Source organism: Oncorhynchus clarkii, chromosome 30, assembly GCF_045791955.1.
Source record: "Oncorhynchus clarkii lewisi isolate Uvic-CL-2024 chromosome 30, UVic_Ocla_1.0, whole genome shotgun sequence".
Classification (NCBI taxonomy): Eukaryota; Metazoa; Chordata; class Actinopteri; order Salmoniformes; family Salmonidae; genus Oncorhynchus; species Oncorhynchus clarkii.
In genome coordinates, this window is record NC_092176.1 from 20,179,780 (window position 1) to 20,200,557 (window position 20,778).

The 20,778-nt window shown below is 41.5% G+C and overlaps 1 protein-coding gene across 1 annotated transcript; it reads right to left on the bottom strand.

Annotated features, from left to right (window-relative positions):
• Positions 1–10,531: 10,531 nt before the first annotated feature.
• LOC139390106 (mitochondrial translation release factor in rescue) lies at positions 10,532–16,776 on the bottom strand. The gene is made up of 2 exons (XM_071137258.1): positions 16,352–16,776; positions 10,532–11,248 (listed from the first exon to the last, which is right to left on the bottom strand). Exons 1-2 carry the CDS (start codon positions 16,619–16,621, stop codon positions 11,018–11,020), a joined length of 501 nt encoding a protein of 166 aa, XP_070993359.1. The 5' UTR covers positions 16,622–16,776; the 3' UTR covers positions 10,532–11,017.
• Between the last annotated feature and the right edge of the window lie 4,002 nt (positions 16,777–20,778).

Below are 20,778 nucleotides of genomic sequence, written 5' to 3' on the forward strand. Positions count from 1 at the left end.
GTGAAAAGAAAAATTCGAAATAAAATGTGTATTATTTGGTAATTTTGTCAAAGTTATTGTTAGAAAGTCGTTTTTGGCCTTTAATAAACATGGATTTGCTATTTTGAGGATATATTCCATTGTGGGTGTCAATATAAAATGACGTCCATATTTGCCGTTGCCGCTTTTCTGTAAACAAAGTGTCTGAATTCCAACATGATTTCTCTCTCTTTAATTTGTTTCTGGAAATGTCTTACAAGCCCAATATTTAGTCTAGACTATGTTTTGTCAGGTGTAAAATTTTATATTGTAATACCTGGGGAACGCCGGTGACTGTAGTTTTTTCCCCAGTTATATACAGTATATATAGGGTCAAATCCTGAGAGCTGATTTATATCTGCCATTATTAGGCTACTAATCATAGCTAAAACCCTTTCCCTGTTGTGCATCCGTAAAGGTTAGAATTATGTTGTTCACTCGTCTACCTAAACAGAACACGCGCATTTTATTGTCGGATTTTCTGTCAGGCTGGATGCTGTAACAATGTATATAGACAATTTATCACTTTGGCTACTTAATTCTACGCATACGGTTCCATGATTGTTTCCCCATGCCTATTGATTGATTGGGAAGTGGACGGTTCTTTGACTCTTTTGACACCCAGTGTTCGCTGAACCAAACTGCATCTCATCTACAACCTACTATGATGGGCTACATTAATTAGACAGACCTTGTATTTCAAGATAACATTTCCAAAAGTAATGCAGCATACCCATTGAAACAATACCTTAAATAAAAATAGAATAAAACTAGGCAAATGTTTCAGCCACTTATTCCTGGACAATTTCAAATGATTAATTCCAAAACAATTTCATAATTCATATAGTATTATTACTAAAATCACCAGTAAAGATGTATTGCATGTGGCATATAGTATATTATATATAATTGTATTTTTCCCCTCCAACAGTTGAGGTTGTTCACTCTTCTTCAACAAGCATATTAACACTGCAATCTTACAGGCCAGTAGTGAATTACAATGGACCATCTTTGGGCTTTTCACAGGTAAAGACTGAAATTGCCAAATGTTCTAGATGACAACAATCATTATCTAATGTGATAGATTATACCACACATTTTAAATGCTGTGAAATTTATACATTTTTTTGCAGCACAACGCATGAGTGTCAAAGTGGATTTCTGCTATAATTTCAGTTGGTGACTAACGGACATAAATCGCACTGTTTCATTTGCAAACCATTCTTTCATTGTATCACAGAGTTCAAGTGGAAGTCAAGTGCCTCAGAGTAAATATGCAGAATTGCTAGCCATTATTGAAGAGGCAAGGAGATAAGACCAATTTATTAATGGAGAGACTAAAGCAAGGTATGTACTTGCCTTTCACATTCATTTACTGTAATGCTAGAGCCTTCAAGTCCATTCACAAACGTATCTACCGTGCGGGGGGAAAGCCCAGACACTGTCTAAATGTTAATCTTCACTTGCAATATGGTTTAATCCTCACTTGTGGATAAAAACAAATTGAACACTCAACTAAATGATCATCCAAAAATAACTTAAACACATTTTTGATGTTAATGCTATGACGTGATGTCGATGCTAATGTTCAGTCCCCGGACAATAAAGTAGACGAGCTCAGGATGAGAATCTTCTTCCAGAGAGACATCAGGGACTGTAACATACTGTTTCACGGAATTAGGTCACTCTCCAGATATACTGACTCCGTCCAAACAGCCTGCAGGGTTTTCCATACATCGAGTGGACAGGAAAAAATAACTCTTTGGGAAAAATAAAGGAGAATGTGTATGTTTCATGATTCACTATTGTGGTAACATACAGGAACTCAAGTCTTTTTGTTCTCCTGTTCTGGTAAACCTCACTATCAAATGCAAACGCATTACCTCCCGAGAGAATTCTCTTCGGTCATCGTCACGGCCGTGTATATTCCCCTCAGGCTGTAACCTCAACGTCTCACGAAGAACTACACTAGACGTTATGCAAACCGGAAACGGCATATCCTAAGGTTGCATTTATTGTAGCTGGGGACTTTAATAAAGCAAATCTGAGGAAAACGCTACCAAAGTTTTATCAACACATTGACTGTACTACTTGCTCATAAAGAATTCTTGACCATTGCTACTTCCCCTTCTGGGATGACTAGAAGCCCTCCCCAACCCTCCCTTCTGCATTTTAGATCACACCACCATTCTGCTCCTCACCTTCTATAGGCAGTAACTTAAACAGGCAGCACCGTGGTAAGGACCTTTTCACGTTGGTCTGACCAATCGGAATCTATGCTTCAAGATTGTTTTGATCATGTGGATTGGGATATGTTCCGGGTTGCCTCTGAGAATAACATTGACATATACACTGACTCGGTGACTGAGTTCATCAGGAAGTGCATAGAGGATGTTGTTCCCACTTTGACGATTAGAACTTATCCAAAGCAAAAACTGTGGATAGATGGCAGCATTCGCACAAAACTGAAAGCGCAAACCAAAAGCAAAAGCACTTTGAGAGGCTAGTTAAGGATCATATCACCTCCACCTTTCCTGACATCCTAGACCAAGGGTGGGCAACTCCAGTCCTCGGGGGCCTAATTGGTATCACACTTTTTCTCCGGAAGTTTACATACACTTAGGTTGGAGTCATTAAAACTTGTTTTTTAACCACTCCACAAATTTCTTGTTAACAAACTATAGTTTTGGCAGGTCAGTTAGGACATCTACTTTGTGCATAACACAAGTCATTTTTTCCAACAATTGTTTACAGACAGATTATTTCACTTATAATTCACTGTATCACAATTCCAGTGGGTCAGAAGTTTACATACACCAAGTTGATTGTGCCTTTAAACAGCTTGGAAAATTCCAGAAAATTATGTCATGGCTTTAGAAGCTACTGATAGGCTAATTGATATAATTTGAGTCAATTAGAGGTGTACCTGTTGATGTATTTCAAGGCCTACCTTCAAACTCAGTGCCTCTTTGCTTGACATCATGGGGAAATCAAAAGAAATCAGCCAAGACCTCAAAATAAATTGTAGACCTCCAAGTCTGGTTCATCCTTGGGAGAAATTTATAAATGCCTGAAGGTACCACGTTAATCTGTACAAACAATAGTTTGCAAGAATAAACACCATGGACCCACGCAGCTGTCATACCACTCAGGAAGGAGACGCGTTCTGTCTCCTAGAGATGAACGTACTTTGGTGCGAAAAGTGCTAATCAATCCCAGAACAACAGCAAAGGACCTTGTGAAGATTCTGGAGGAAACAGGTACACAAGTATCTATATCCACAGTAAAACGAGTCCTATATCGACATAACCCGAAAGGCCGCTCAGCAAGGAAGAAGCCACTGCTCCAAAACCGCCATAAAAAGCCAGACTACGGTTTGCAACTGCACATGAGGACAAAGATTGTACTTTTTGGAGAAATGTCCTCTGGTCTGAGGAAACAAAAATAGAACTGTTTGGCCATAATGACCATCGTTATGTTTGGAGGAAAAAGGGGGAGGCTTGCAAGCCGAAGAACACCATCCCAACCGTGAAGCACGGGGGTGGCAGCATCATGTTGTGGTGGTTCTTTGCTGCAGGAGAGACTGGTGTGCTTCACAAAATAGATGGCATCATGAGCATGGAAAATTATGTGGATATATTGAAGCAACATCTCAAGACATCAGTCAGGAAGTTAAAGTTTGGTTGCAAATGGGTCTTCCAAGTGGACAATGACCCCAAGCATACTTCCAAAGTTGTGGCAAAATGGCTTAAGGACAACAAAGTCAAGGTATTGGAGTGACCATCAAAGCCCTGACCTCAATCCCATAGAATATTTGTGGGAAGAACTGAAAAAGCGTGTGCGAGCAAGGAGGCCTACAAACCTGACTCAGGTACACCAGCTCTGTCAGGAGGAACAGGCCAAAATTCACCCAACTTATTGTGGGAAGCTTGTGGAAGGCTACCCAAAACGTTTGACCCAAGTTAAACCATTTAAAGGCAAAGCTACCAAATACTAATTGAGTGTATGCAAACTTCTGACCCACTGGGAATGTGATAAAATAAATAAAAGCTGAAATAAATCATTCTCTCTACTATTATTCTGACATTTCACATTCTTAAAATAAAGTGGTGATCCTAACTGACCTAAGACAGGGCATTTTTATTAGGATTAAATGTCAGGAATTGTGAAAAACTGAGTTTTTAAATGTATTTGGCTAAGGTGTATGTAAACTTCCGACTTCAACTGTATGTAAGAACTACAGCTCAGCCTTCAACACCATAGTGCCCTCAAAGCTCATCACTAAACTCAGGGCTATGGGTCTGAACCCCGCCCTGTGCAACTGGGTCCTGGACTACCTGACGGGCCAACCCCAGGGTGGTGAAGGCAGGCAACAACACCTCTGTTACGCTGATCCTTAACACGGGGGCCCCACAAGGGTGCGTGCTCATCCCCCTCCTTTACTCTATGTTCACCCATGACAGCATGGCCACGCAAGTCTCCAACTCAATCGTCAAGTTTACAAAATACAGAAGTTCCTCGGCACATCACTGACAACCTGAAATGGTCCATCCACTCAGACAGTTTGGTGAAGAAGACACAACAGCGCCTCGTCATCCTCAGGAGGCTGAAGAAATTTGGCTTGGCCCCTAAGACCCTCACAAACTTACACAGATGCACCATTATCGAACTGTATCACTGCCTGGTACGGCAACTGGACCGTCCGCAACAGCAAGGCTCTCCAGGGGGTGGTGCGGTCAGCCCAACGTATCACCGGAGGCACACTGCCTGCCCTTCAGGACATCTACATCACCCGTTGTCACAGGATGGCCAAGAAGGATCATCAAGGATCTCAGCCACCTGAGCCACGGCCTGTTCACCCTACTACCATCTAGAAGGCGGAGACAGTACAGATGCATCAAAGCTGGGACCGAGATACTGAAAAACAGCTTCCATCTCCAGGCCATCAGTCTGTCCAGTACCCTGCCCTGAACTTTAGTCACTGTTACTAGCCGGCTACCACCCGGGACTCAATCCTGCACCTAGAGACTGTTGCCCTAGGTACATAGTGATTGATCACTGGTCACTTTAATCAAATCAAATTGTATTAGTCACGTGCCGAATAAAACAGGTGTAGACTTTAGTGAAATGCTTTGTTACGAGCTCCTAACCAACAATGCAGTTTTAAAAAATATGGATAAGAATAAGAAATAAAAGTAACAAGTAATTAAAGTAATTACAAGTAATTAAAGAGCAGCAGTAAAATAACAATACCGAGACTGTATACAGGGTACTGTACAGAGTCAATGTGTGGGGGCACCGGTTAGTTGAGGTAATATGTACATGTAGGTATAGTTATTAAAGTGACTATGCATAGATGATAACAACAGAGTATAGCAGCAGTGTAAAAGATGAGAGGGAGGGGGGAGTCAATGCAAATAGTCTGGATAGCTATTTGATTAGATGTTCAGGAGTCTTATGACTTGGTGCTCCGGTACCGCTTGCCGTGTGGAAGCAGAGAGCACAGTCTATGACTAGGGTGGCTGGAGTCTTTGACAATTTTTAGGGCCTTCCTCTGACACCGCCTGGTGTAGAGGTCCTGGATGGCAGAAAGCTTGGTCCCAGTGATGTACTGGGCCATTCACACTACCCTCTGTAGTGCCTTGCGGTTGGAGGCCGATCAGTTGCCATACCAGGCAGTGATGCAACCCGTCAGGATGCTATCGATGGTGCAGCTGTAGAACTTTGAGGATCTGAGGACCCATGCCAAATCTTTTATATCTCCTGAGGGGGAATAGGTTTTGTCGTGCCCTCTTCACGACTGTCTTGGTGTGCTTGAACCATGTTAGTTTGTTCGTGATGTGGACACCAAGGAACTTGAAGCTCTCAACCTGCTCCACTGCAGCCTCGTCGATGAGAATGGGGGCGTGTTCGGTCCTCTTTTTCCTGTAGTCCACAATCATCTCCTTTTGTCTTGATCACGTTGAGGGAGAAGTTGTTGTCATGACACCACACGACCAGGTCTCTGACCTCCCTATAGGCTGTCTCGTCATTGTCGGTGATCAGGCCTACCACTGTTGTGTCATCTGCAAACTTGATGATAGTGTTGGAGTCATGCCTGGCTGTGCAGTCATGAGTAAACAGGGAGTATAGGAGGGGACTGAGCAAGCACCCCTGAGCGGCCCCTGTGTTGAGGATCAGTGTGGCGAATGTGTTGTTACCTACCCTTACCACCTGGGGGCGGCCCGTCAGGATGTTCAGGATCCAGTTGCAGAGGGAGGTGTTTAGTCCCAGGGTCCTTAGCTTAGTGATGAGCTTTGAGGGCACTATGGTGTTGAACGCTGAGCTGTAGTCAATGAATAGCATTCTCACATATGTGTTCCTTTTGTTCAGGTGGGAAAGGGCAGTGTGGACTGCAATAGAGATTGCATCATCTGTGGACCTGTTGAGGCAGTATGCAAATTGGAGTGGGTCTAGGGTTTCTGGGATAATGGTGTTGTGAGCCATGACCAGCCTTTCAAAGCTCTTCATGGCTACAGACGTGAGTGCTACGGGTCGGTCGTTACCTTAGTGTTCTTGGGCACAGGCACTATGGTGGTCTGCTTAAAACATGTTGGTATTACAGACTCGGACAGGGGGGGGGGTTGAAAATGTCAGTGAAGACACTTGCCAGTTGGTCAGCGCATGCTTGCAGTACACGTCCTGGTAATTCGTCTGGCCTTGTGAATGTTGACCTGTTTTAAAGGTCTTACTCACATCGGCTGCAGAGAGCGTGATCACACAGTCTTCCAGAACAACTGGTGCTCTCATGCATGTTTCAGTGTTATTTGTCTCGAAGTGAGCATAGAAGTAGTTTAGTTCGTCTGGTAGGCTCGTGTCACTGGGCAGCTCTCGCCTCTGCTTCCCTTTGTAGTCTGTAATGGTTTACAAGCCCTGCCACATCCGACGAGCGTCACAGCCGGTGTAGTACGATTCGATCTTAGTCCTGTATTGATGCTTTGCCTGTTTTGATGGTTCGTCGGAGGGCATTGCTGGATTTCTTATAAGCTTCTGGGTTAGAGTCCCGCTCCTTGAAAGCGGCAGCTCTAGCCTTTAGCTCCGTGCGGATGTTGCCTGTAATCCATGGCTCCATGGTACGTACAGTCACTGTGGGGACGACGTCATCGATGCACTTATTGATGAAGCTAATAACTGTAGTGTACTCCTCAATGCCATTGGAGGAATCCCGGAACATTTTCCAGTCTGTGCTAGCAAAACAGTCCTGTAGCTTGGCATCTGCTTCATCTGACCACTTTTTTTTATTGATCTAGTCACTGGTGCTTCCTGATTTTATTTTTTGCTTGTAAGCAGGAATCAGGAGAATAGAATTATGGTCAGATTTGCCAAATGAAGGGCAAGGGAGAGCTTTGTATGCGTCTCTGTGTGTGGAGTAAAGGTGGTCCTGAGTTTTTTTTCCCCTCTGGTTGCACATGTGACATGCTGATAGAATGCTGCCAACGAGAGCATACAGGTCGCAGTGGTTGGTAGTATATGGGGCTTTGGTGACAAAACGGATGCCATTGTGATAGACTACATCCAATTTGCTGAGTAGTGTTGGAGGCTATTTTGTAAATGACATCGCCGAAGTCAAGGATCGGTAGGATAGTCAGTTTTACCATGGTATGTTTGGCAGCATGAGTGAAGGATGCTTTTTTGCAAAATAGGAAGCCAATTCTAGATTTCATTTTGGATTGGAGATGCTTAATGTGAGTCTGGAAGGAGAGTTTACAGTCTAACCAGACACCTAGGTATTTGTAGTTGTCCACATATTCTAAGTCAGAATTGTCCAGAGTACTGATGCTGGGCGGGTGTGGGAAGCGATTGGTTAAAGAGCATGCATTTAGTTTTACTAGCATTTAAGAGCAGTTGGAGGCCACGGAAGGAGTGTTGTATGGCATTGAAGCTCGTCTGGAGGTGTGTTAACGGTCCAAAGAAGAGCCAGAAGTATACAGAATGGTGTCGTCTGCGTAGAGGTGGATCAGAGAATCACCAGCAGCAGGAGCGACATCATTGATATATACAGAGAAAAGACTCGGTCCAAGAATTGAACCCTCCGATTTGACACAATGAACTCTGAGAAGAAGTTGGTGAACCAGGCGAGGTAGTCATTTGAGAAACCAAGGCTATGGAGTCTGCCGATAAGAATGCGGTGATTGACAGAGTTGAAAGCCTTGGCCAGGTCGACGAAGACGGCTGCACAGTATTGTCTTTTATCGATGGCTGTTATGATATCGTTTAGGACCTTGAGCGTGGCTGAGGTGCACCCATGACCAGCTCAGAAACCAGATTGCATAGCGGAGAAGGTAAGGTGGGATTCGAAATGGTCGGTGATCTGTTTGTTAACTTGGCTTTCGAAGACCTTAGAAAGGCAGGGTAGGATAGATATAGGTCTAGCGTCTCCCCCCGAAGAGGGGGATGACCACAGAAGATTTCCAATCTTTGGGGATCTTAGACGATATGTAAGAGAGGTTGAACAGGCTAGTAATAGGGGTTGCGACAATTGCAGCGGATAATTTTAGAGAGTGCAGATTGTCCAGCCCAGCTGATTTGTAGGGGTCCAGATTTTGCCGCTCTTTCAGAACATCAGCTATCTGGATTTGGGTGAAGGAGAAGGCGGGGGGGGGCTTGGGCAAGTTTCTGTGGGGGGTGCAGAGCTGTTGGCCGGGGTAGGGATAGCCAGGTGGAAAGCATGGCCGGTCGTAGAAAAATGCTTATTGAAATTCTCGATTATCGTAGATTTATCGGTGGTGAGTGTTTCTCATTGCAGTGGGCAGCTGGCAGGAAGTGCTGTTATTCTCCATGGACTTTACAGTGTCCCAAAACTTTTTGGAATTTGTGCTACAGGATGCAAATTTCAGTTTGAAAAAGCTAGCCTTTGCTTTCCTAACTAACTGTGTATATTGGTTTCTAACTTCCCTGAAAAGTTGCATATCGCGGGGGCTATTCGATGCCAATGCAGTATGCCACAGGATGTTTTTGTGCTCGTTAAGGGCATTCAAGTCCAGAGTGAGCCAAAGGCTATATCTGTTCTTAGTTCAAAATGTTTTGAATGGGGCATGCTTATTTAAAATGGTGAGGAAAGCACTTTTAAAGAATAACCAGGCATCCTCTACTGACAGGATGAGGTCAATATCTTTTCAGGATATCCGGTCCAGGTCGATTAGAAAGGCCTGCTCGCTGAAGTGTTGCCTGCGTTTGACAGTGATGAGGGGTGGTCGTTTGACCGCGGACCCATTACGGACGCAGGCAATGAGGCAGTGATCGCTGAGATCCTGGTTGAAGACAGCAGAGGTGTATTTAGAGGGCAAGTTGGTCATGATGATATCTATGAGGGTGCCCGTGTTTACGGATTTAGGGTTGTACCTGGTAGGTTCCTTGATAATTTGTGTGAGATTGAGGGCATCTAGCTTAGATTGTAAGACGGCCGGGGTGTTAAGCATACCCCAGTTTCGAACACCTAACAGTACGAACTCTGAAGATAGATGTGGGGGCAATCAATTCACATATGGTGTCCAGGGCACAGCTGGGGGCTGAAGGGGGTCTATAACAAGGGGCAACAGTGAGAGACATTTCTGGAAAGGTAGATTTTTAAAAGTAGACATGTATAGTATGACAAAAATCTGCAGGCTAACTCCGCCCCCTTTGGCAGTTCTAACTTGGTGGGAAATGTAGTTGGGGATGGAAATTTCTGAATTTTTGGTGGCCTTCCTAAGCTAGGATTCAGACACGGCTAGGACATCAGGGTTGGCAGAGTGTGCTAAAGCAGTGAATAAATCAAACTTAGGGAGGAGGCTTCTGATGTTAACATGCATGAAACCAAGGCTTTTACGGTTACAGAAGTCAACAAATGAGAGCGCCTGGGGAATAGGTGTGGTACTGGGGGCTACAGGGCCTGGGTTAACCTCTACATCACCAGAGGAACAGAGGAGGAGTAGGATAGGGGTACGGCTAAAGGCTATAAGAACTGGTCGTCTAGTGCGCTGGGAACAGAGAATAAAAGGAGCAGATTTCTGGGCATGGTAGACTAGATTCAGGGCATAATGAACAGGCAAGGGTATGGTAGGATATGTGTACAGTGGAGGTAAACCTAGGCCTTGAGTGACAATGAGAGAGATTACATCTCTGAAGGCACCAGTTAAGCCAGAGGTGAGGTCTCCGCATGTGTGGGACAAAAGAGCTATCTAAGGCATGTTGAGAGGGACTGGGGGTCTGTATAATTTGACGTTTCATGGACTCAAGAACTTAATTGTGTGTTTTTATCTTTTCTTTTTCATTTGAAGGTATCATTCACGCCAGGGGGCTTATACGTGAATGCTTGGCAGAAACCGAGAGAAATGCAAGGCTCCAACAGGTAAAGTGCAAACAAAGTTATTGGATTGGACCAACTCTCCAGACTGAAGATCAAAGACTCAAAAGACAAAGGCCTTTGATTTTATTTATTTCCAATAAAAGTATTGAGTAAAACGTCATTGTTTTTTAAAACTGAGGTGGCACCTTGGGCTTCAACAAAAGTTACCCATGAGCTGTACTTGACAGGAATTTCCTGGTTTTATGTGTTCCCATTGCCTAAAAATGCATTGTATGTAGCAAAGCCCCTATAATTTAGTGAAACTCATATGGATTTTAGAGTGTAAGAGTGTATAAAGGGCATTTTGACAATGGAGGAGTAGTAGCTTGTATCTTTTAACATATTTAAGCATGAGTGACAACAAAAGGGACAGTTACAAACACACTGATAAACACACCACATTATGAATTAACCATTGTAATAAAGCCATTGTTTGCTTCTTTGTATTTATTACCCAGTGTAATAAAACTTAATTTCATTACAATTACAGAAAATACTGACATCATTCCTGTATTTTAGACAGATTGATGACAATATAATTGATTTCAATAGGTGCTCTTTATTTACAATACAGATCATGATGAGGTAGGACATATTTGTTGATCAGACTAAATGTTTTTTCATGCATACGTTTCATCCCCTGTCATCCCCTGGTTTGAAGTCTGTCATCAGTGCCTCCTTGAAAAGTCTCTTCTTCTCCAAATTCTCATTTGCCTTTTTCCTCTTGTCTTGTTTCCTCTGTATAGACTCCTTCTTATTCTTCAGAATGTCACTCTCTTCTCCCTTGTAGGTGACCTCAAGCTTCTCCCTCATTATCTGCCGAGCTCTTTTGCGGTTTGTTTCCACCGATCTGGTTTGATGGCACTGAATTACGAGAGAGGAGTGAGCAATAAAAATGTACAGATTACGGTACCTCCTAAACAGGTGTCTAGTGCTGATGGAGCACCTCAGTCTTTTCAATTTGAGAATACACAGAAAATGTATTCTGATCAATTCTAAATAAATTACTTAATTACCACAAATTCCATGAAAAACAATAGAATGACAATCCAAATAAATTCGTAGTCTATAGCAGCCTAGAGGCAGGTAAATGGTGGCTTCTTCCCTGTCTTCTCTCTTGCGGTGGTGAGAATGATGAACTGTAGGCTACATGTGTGCACTGCAGAGGCCCGTTGGAGGCTTGACAACTTTGGCCAATAAGATTTGTTATTATTATTATTTTTTAATTCAGCTGTGTCTGCCTTGATGTTCATAAATCTCCACCAATCCTCTCTTGCGCAGTGGAACCCAGAACGATATGTGACCACTTGGTTACGGTGACACCCTTCTGCCGAGGACACCCAAAACAGAGTGGCTACTGCAAAGCCCAAGAGCCTGACCACCTATGGAGGTTGCTGTAGCCCTGCTTGGGATATTTAGCCTATATTGACTATTGGTTGAGATGCAGGGGCGGTTCTACCTTGGTATGTCTGGGTGGAAAATTGGAAATGTGAATTTTGGACAAATTAGAGGTAATAATGCTTTTAAGTTACAGTTTATTGAGATGCATGACTACATCACATCAAAAGCTTGATTTTATGATTGTTTTAAAACAAATTCCCTTCAATTCTACCTAGTAATGATATGTTCACTTCTTGGTCAATTGATTTGATGATTAAATCTATGCAAATTAATTCTATGAATTTTATTTTATTCTGTAATAGGGTATATTGAAACCAAGTGTTCAAGCAAATTAAATTAGTTAATTTAGCTCTGTCCTTTAAGAACCCGAAGGGCGCTCCAATAGTTTAAAATAACTTTTGCCTACACCTAATAGTCCTAGTCATCACTTATTACATTCTTATTACAAATAGAAGATTATCACTTCTCACAATGGTGCTCGTTTAGTAGTTAGATCAATGTCTCACAAGATCACAATCTCTTAATTTGTATTTTACATAAATAACAACTGACTATAATACATACCATAGCATAGTAGGCCTATAACATTACTGTTACACCAAAAACAACTCATTTCTAATGAGATTTTAGGATAGTTAGCCGAAGCTGAATAGTCCAGAAAAAAAAATCATGCACCAAAACTCAACAGAGCCACAAGGGAGGATATATGTTTTGATTGAAACAAAATAAAAGGTTAATATTTTTTAACATAATCTGCTCTAATTTACATAAATCCAGAGAGGACATATAAATAGGAAGGAATTGTTCCCTCATTATGGCGAGATCACAGGAACCACTTCATCAAAGAGCCCTGTGGCTGCGTTGATAACAATGCGGGGCATTTAAGCCCTGAAAGATGCCTGACAGGCAGCTCCGTCTCTCAGGCTGCGTGCCACACCCCAAGACCACAGCCAATCGCATGCAAGGAACAACGCAGCTAACTTTGCTAGTCTTGTTAGCTAGCAAGTGTAGGAGAAAATTCATGACTATGGGTGATTTTCCAGTACATATATTATGCACTAATATAAGTAGTAAACAGAATGAATATAAGTTTAATTATTAGATATGTGCAAGCAGAATAAAGGCTGAGCTCAGGTGAATGAACAGAGCTGGGTCAACATGGAGTTAATCACTAGACATGTTAAAACAGAACGTAGGCAGAACATGTGTATGCCTGTGCTGTTGTAGGCCTGAGGGGAGTCATTACCTGGTCCTGTGACTGGCTTTAGGGCATGCAGTTGTATTGTATATGTATGGCTGTGCCATTACAGGCTTGGGGAGAGCCATTGTGTAGTCCTATGAGTATAATTGGACAGACACCTGCATTATGTGTGTCTTATTTTTGTACTATTGCTATGGATACACAACCAATAGAATCTGTAAACAAGCAAGAATTGAGACAGAAAGATAATGGTGGCGAGAGGCAGGGGTGTTAATCATCTACATAGAGGGGAGTGAACATGTGTGTTATCTGAAAGTGGAAACCTATAAGACCTGAGGTGTGTGGCAAGAGAATTTAGTTATTTTATGGAATTGCTCGGTTTAGTTACTATCAATATTTCCACGACACAAGCTAACTTGTTATCTATACTGGTTGTTAACTTGCGTAACTGGATCATATTTACAGTGGGTGAGCTCCATTCCTGACAGGCTGATCAGATTAAATTTCAGCCTTTGAGGCTGATAAATCAGGATGCTGCTTTGTAGGCGGTTTCATAGTTCAGGCTCCTTGCAGGCATATTAGCTGTGAAAGTGCTTTAGAGGCAGATGCATATCTGATCCAAGGGGTGAGCTCTATTCCTGGCAGGCTGATCTGATTCAATAGCATATATCATGATGCTGCGTTGTAGGCTGTTTCATAGGTAAAGTTTCTTGCAGGCATATTAAGTGTCAGTGTGTTATAGGCAATTGAATCTTATCAGCCTGCCAGGAATAGAGCCCACCCAGTCTTGATCATATACATAATGCGCTCTGCTAATCTGCCTGCAATGGCCTTTACCTATGAAACAGCCTTCAGGATAGAATCCTGACTTATCAGCCTCTGAGACTGCTATTGGATCTGATCAGCCTGTCAGGAATGTAGCACACCCACTCTGTAAATGTACATATTATCCATAAAACAAGAAGTGTCCCTTATAATTATACACATCAGTTATGCAAGCTAACAACCAGTATATATAAAAACCAAGACTAGCCAAGTTACAGTGCTTTCAGAAAGTATTCACACCCCTTGACTTTTTCCACAATTTGTTGTGTTACAGCCTGAATTTAAAATGGATCAAGTTTAGATTTTTTTTTGCCACTGGCCTACACACAATATCCCATAATGTCAAAGTAGAATGTCTTTTTTTTATGTTTACAAACTAATAACAAATGAAAAGCTGAAACGTCTTGAGTCATTAAGTATTCAACCCCTTTGCAAGCCTAAATACATCCAGGAGTAAAGATCTGCTTAACAAGTCATAATAAGTTGCATGGGTCTCACTCTGTGTGCAATAACAGTTAACATGATTTAAATGATTACTTAATCTCTCTACCCCACACATACAATTATCTGCAAGGTCCATCAGTCGAGCAGTGAATAAAAAAAAAGACAGGCAAGGTTTTCCAATGAAGAAAAAAAAGAAGCAGACATTGAATATCCCTTTAAGCATGAAGTTATTAATTATACTTTGGATGGTGTATCAATACACCCAGTCACTACAAAGATACAGGCGTCCTTCCAACTTTAACTCAGTTGCCGGAAAGGAAGGAAAACGCTTTGGGATTTCACCATGAGGCCAATGGTGACTTTAAAACAGTTAGTCACAGAGTTTAATAGCTGTGATAGGAGAAAACTGAGGATGGATCAACAATATTGTACTTACTCCACAATACTAACCTAACTGACAGAGTGAAAAGAATGAAGCCTGTACATAATTAAAATATTCCAAAACATGCATCCTGTTTGCAACAGGGCACTAAAGTAATACTTTATCCAGAATACAAAGTGTTATGTTTGGGGTAAATCCAATACAACACATTACTGAGTACCACTGTCTATATTTTCACGCATAGTGGTGGCTGCATCATGCTATGGGTATGTTTGTAATCGTTTAAGGACTGGGGAGTTTTTCAGGATAAAAAATACAACGGAATGGAACTAAGTACAGACTCATGGGTGTGACTACTCAGGTAAATGAGATATTTCTGTATTTCATTTTTAATACATTTGCAAACATTTCTAAAAACATGTTTTCATTGAGTCATTATGGGATATTGTGTGTAGATGGGTGAGAATTCTGGCTATAACAACAAAATATGGAATAAGTCAAGGGGTATGAATACTTTCTAAAGGCTCTGTAGCTGCGTTGTTGCTTACATGCAATTGGCTGTGATCTTGGGGGTGGTATACAGCCTGGGAGACAGTGCTGCCTGTCAGTCATCATTCAGGGCTTAACTGCCACACAAGGGCTTAGCTGCCCAAGAGCTCTTAGCTCAAGGTAAGGGACATTTAGCTTTCTAACTTTCTAACTTATAAACTGATGAGCTCCAAACACAAATGAAAGCATGATGTTAGCATGAAATGTACCATACCTTAGTGTAGCAATAAATTAAAACAAATGTGCAGATGGACCGTGGGTTCTGCCACCTCAGACATACTGTCAATTTATCATCAATCCGCCCTCTCCTATTTATAGAGTTCATCTCATGATCTCGACAAAACATGTTTTGAAAAGGCTACTTTTTATGTCATGACATGAGATAAATAAGTTGTTCACTCACAAACAGTAATTCAAGAAGATTGAAATGCATAGGCTATTCCCATTAAACTGATTGCGATCAATCAAATGATTGCCATGCAGATGCAGTTAGACCCGGTAAAACAAATAATTATCATTCATGATTGACAGTGATGGTCTATTTTGAAATTAGGTATGCCTAACTTGGTGTTTTATGGTATAAAAATATAACATTTTCTTGAGACAATATGTGTGGGCATGGGCAGACGTTGCAATTGGAGGATGCATTTCATGCATATTCTATAATAGGGCTCTCAAACTCTATTCCAGGAGAGCTATCCTGTAGGTTTTCATTTCAACCCTAATCGAGCACATCTGATTCTAATAATTAGCTGGTTCATAAAATGAATCAGGTTAGTTACAACTGGGGTTGGAGTGAAAACATACAAGACGGTAGTGCTCCAGGAACTGAGTTGGAGAGCCCTGTAATGATAGGTTATTCAATAGGCTACATCTGTCCATACAAACTTTGATAGAGGAAATTAGGACGTAATTTACATATTTTGTTGCGCTCCCTCACCTAAAAAATGAGCACTACACCACTGTTCCTCAACGGGGCACCTTGCCGACATTTATGGGGAACCTAAAAGACCCCCATACATCATATGCATATGGAAGTATGGCCCAGGAAGGATAGATAGCCTATCAAAACGCTTATGTATTTCGTGTTGTCCATGTGTAATGTTGGTTGTCTTATGGTCATCATGAACTAAAAAAGGCTTAATGTAATATGTTAGATAGTCACCTTAACGACAATGCCAGTTGGGATGTGCCTGAGCACCACACAGTTGCTGGTTTTGTTGGTCGCCTGACCACCAGGTCCAGACCCTCTTACAAACTGCTCGTCCAGCTCGTCTTCATTTAGGACAGGGAGATCAATGTAATCTTTCTTACCGGCGGTCTGAACATATGCCAAGCTAACGGGTGGCACAGTAAAAAGTGGAGGTCGTCCTGAGGTTCCCCATGTTACCTTCCCCGTCACTTGAAAGATCAGATTAACGAATAATCTTGACATTTCCCTCCCGAATTACGTGAGAGGGCTCCGTTTGCATTTACACTAAACGTGATATCTCTCTTTACACTGTTTCAATAATGCAGCAGACAAATATAGGCAAAAAATATGATTGTTTACACGTGTAAATACAAAAGAAACAATCACTTCCTCTTCAGCCTCAGCAAATCAAGTTCACCGTTTACTTCTTCTTCCCTCCTGGATTGGTGGCTATGAACCAACAGTGGCACACTATCGCCACCACATGGACTGAAGTATAAGGAGGACCAACACCTCAGTGAAGGCTATCATGGCTGTCTGACATGATTTCTTTTTACAATGACCTTTTAATGTATTCTAGAGCATAATCAAATGGTAAAAAGGATCTAATTGGGAAAGCAGAGTCAGACAACACCCTCTATATGCAACAATTCCTTTACCTTTTCACGATCAAATGTTGGTCTGTGGAAGTAGATTTATCATGTGTGCCGTTTATACAGTGCCTTCAGAAAGTATTCCCCTTGAGTTTACCACATGGTGTTGTTTTACACCCTGAATTTAAATGTAATTGTGATTTTATACCCCATAATGTCAAAGCAGATTTTTTTTATTCAACATTTTTACAAATGATTTATAAAAGAAAAGCTTAAATTCAATACCTTTGTTATGGCAAGCCTAAATATGTTCAGGATTAAAAATGTGCTTAACAAGTCACATAAGTTGCATGGACTCACTCTGTGTGCAATAATAGTGTTTAACATGATTTTAGAATAAATACCTCATCTCTGTACCCCAAACACACAATTATCTATAAAGTCCCTCAGTCGAGCAGTGAATTTCAAGCAGATTTAACCACAAAGCCCAGGGAGGTTTTACATTGTCTCACGAAGAAGGGGCCTATTGATTGGTAGATAGAAAAAAATAAAACCTTGAATATCCCTTTGAGCATGGTGAAGTTAATAATTACACTTTGGATGGTGAATCAATACACCCAGTCACTACAAAGATACAGGCATCTCTCATAACTCAGCTGCCGGAAAGGAAGGAAACCGCTCAGGGATTTCACCTTGAGGCCAATGGTGACTTGTTCACCTTGAGGCCAATGTTAGATGTTAATGACTGTGATGGGAGAAAATGGATGGATCAACATTGTAGTTACTCCACAATACTAACCTAATTGACTGAGTGAATAGAAGGAAGCCTGTACAGAACAAAACTATTCCAAAACATGCATCCTGTTTGCAATAAGGCACGAAAGTAAAACTGCAAAAAATGTGGCAAAGAAATTATCTTTGTATCTTTGTGTCTTGAATACAAAGTTATGTTTGGGGCATTTCCAACACAATACATGTTGTATCTCCATATTTTTTTACTTTTTTACTTTTTAAAATTTTACCCCTTTTTCTCCCCAATTTCATGGTATCCAATTGTTTTTTAGTAGCTACTATCTTGTCTCATCGCTACAACTCCCGTACGGGCTCGGGAGAGACGAAGGTTGAAAGTCATGCGTCCTCCGATACACAACCCAACCAAGCCGCACTGCTTCTTAACACAGCGCGCATCCAACGCGGAAGCCAGCCGCACCAATGTGTCGGAAGAAACACAGTGCGACAAGGACATCCCTACCGGCCAAGCCCTCCCTAACCACGCTAGGCCAATTGTGCGTTGCCCCACGGACCTCCCAGTCGCGGCCGGTTACGACAGAGCCTGGGCGCGAACCCAGTCTCTGAGCGCCCTTAACCACTGCGCCACCCGGGAGGCTGCATCATGTTATGGGTATGCTTGTCATCGGCAAGGACTAGGGAGTTTTTTTAGGATGAAAAGAAATGGAATAGAGCTAAACACAGGCAAAATCCTAGAGGAAAGCCTGGTTCAGGCTGCATTCCAACTTTCACTGGGAGACAAATTCAATTTACAGCATGACAATAACCTGAAACTCAAGCCAAATATACACTGGAGTTGCTTACCAAGATGACATTGAATGTTCCTGAGTGGCCTAGATACAGATTTGAAATGCTTGAAAATCTATGGCAAGACTTGAAAATGTCTGTCTAGCATTGATCAACAACCAAATGGACAGAGCTGGAATTATAAAAAAATTAAAAAAGATCCTCAAACTTTTCCATACACACAAAAAAGCGTGTTTATCTCAAATTTTGACAACAAATTTTGTTTACATTCCTGTTAGTGATCATTTCTCCTTTGCCAAGATAATCTGTAGACCTGATAGGTGTGGCATATCAAAAAGCTGATTAAAGAGCATGATCATTACACAGGTGCACCTTGTGCTGGGGGCAATAAAAGGCCAATCTAAGATGTGCAGTTTTGTCACACAACACAATACTACAGATGTCTCATGTTTTGAAGGACCTTACAATTCGCATACTGACTGCAGGAATGTCCATCAGACCTGTTGCCAGAAAATTGTATGTTAATTTCTCTACCATAAGCTGCCTCCAACGTCATTTTAGAGAATTTGGCAGTACGTCCAACCGGCCTCACAACCGCAGACCACGTGTAACCACGCCAGACCAAGACCTCCACATCTGGCTTCTTCACCTGCAGGATCGTCTGACAGGGTGCTGAGGAGTAGGTCTGGCTATAAACAATGCAACATGTGACTGCAAGGCCCCATCTTGTTTTAAAGCATACAACATTAAGCGTATACAAAGGAAAAGAGACCAGATTTCCAAATATTTCACTTTACTTTATGGTTTCTTTTGGCTTTTAAAAGGATAGTTCACCCATATTCCAAAATTACATATTTGTTTCCTTACCCTGAATGCAGTCAGAGATATATGGTCACCATCAACTGTAGGCTGGGTTTTCATGCTGCTTCCTGTAGAGCACCACTGTGGAGGTGTCATAATACCAATCAAACCAATAGTTTTTCCATCGTTCATTTTCCCATTGGGGATTTTAGAAATACTTCAAATAAGGGCTGTGTTTTGTGTAGACTAACCGTGGTGTGACGTTTTAATAACCATGTAAATCTCTCGGACAAGGTGACTTTTATCAGTATATTCGGCTCTATTTACTCTCAGATTCGAACATGCGAATTAGCGTCAAACTAGACATCGTGCAAAACTACAAATCCCTGCAAGCTCCTGCATGTCATCTCTAGCTGATACCTTTGCCAACGGGTATTGTGTCAACTTAAAACTAGCTGAAGACAGTTCACATAATTGTCCATTTAAAGAACTGTAGCCTATTTATTAATTAACACTTTAGCTAACATTTGATAGTTAATCCAGAGATTCTTACTTTTGCCTCCATTCAGATCATCATGGCATTTGTAGTTCTTTATGATAGCTACATTAGAAGCTAATTAGCATTTCATTTTGGGCGGGGTAAATAAAGGTGAATATATTGATAAAAGTCACCTTATCCTAGAGAGGTTTACACGGTTATCTAAACATCACACCAGGGTAAACCTACATGAAACACAGCCCTTATTTTAAGTGTTTCTAAAATTAATGCTGGAAAAATGATTGGAATCATTTCCTTGCATGTCCTCTAGGTTTATGGGTATTTTGAATCATACTGTGGTACTCTATACCAATTGAATAGATTTTACATTATTTTAATTGAATGTTAAGCCTTATTTCACTGTCGTATGCACAACCTACATTTTTCCTTGACATCATTTGATATTTTCATAAGAATGCATCATATAGAGAGAAATAGTAATGGCATCTTTTTGCATGCAGTAACTCCGCCATGGGTCTTTGTACAAAGCCTATTGGGAAACGAATGGTGTTTTTGGAGGGTTTTTGGATTAACGCCAAAAATGTGTTAAACACAGGTTTAGGAGATGTTCTCTTATGAGATAATCTTCATCAGCTAATGTCACTTTTTGTGAATTTTTAATCATTTATGTGATAAATAAAGCACATAAAGAACATAAAAGCCTCATAATGCATAAAGCTAATGTTAACTAACGCATAGGATCTCCTAAACCTGACTTCATTTTCCGGAGTTTTTCCCCAAACCCTATTCTTTACCCATGGGAATGGCTGAACGAACCAGAGGTAACACATTTCCGTTTGCGGAGCATTTGGCCAATGTACGAGCATTTGGCCAACAGGGGGCGCATTCCATTTGGCCTGAGCTCGAGAAGGAAGCAAATTCATAGTTGTGGTTCACGTATGCAGCAAACAAGACTAGAGGCAACCCTCAGA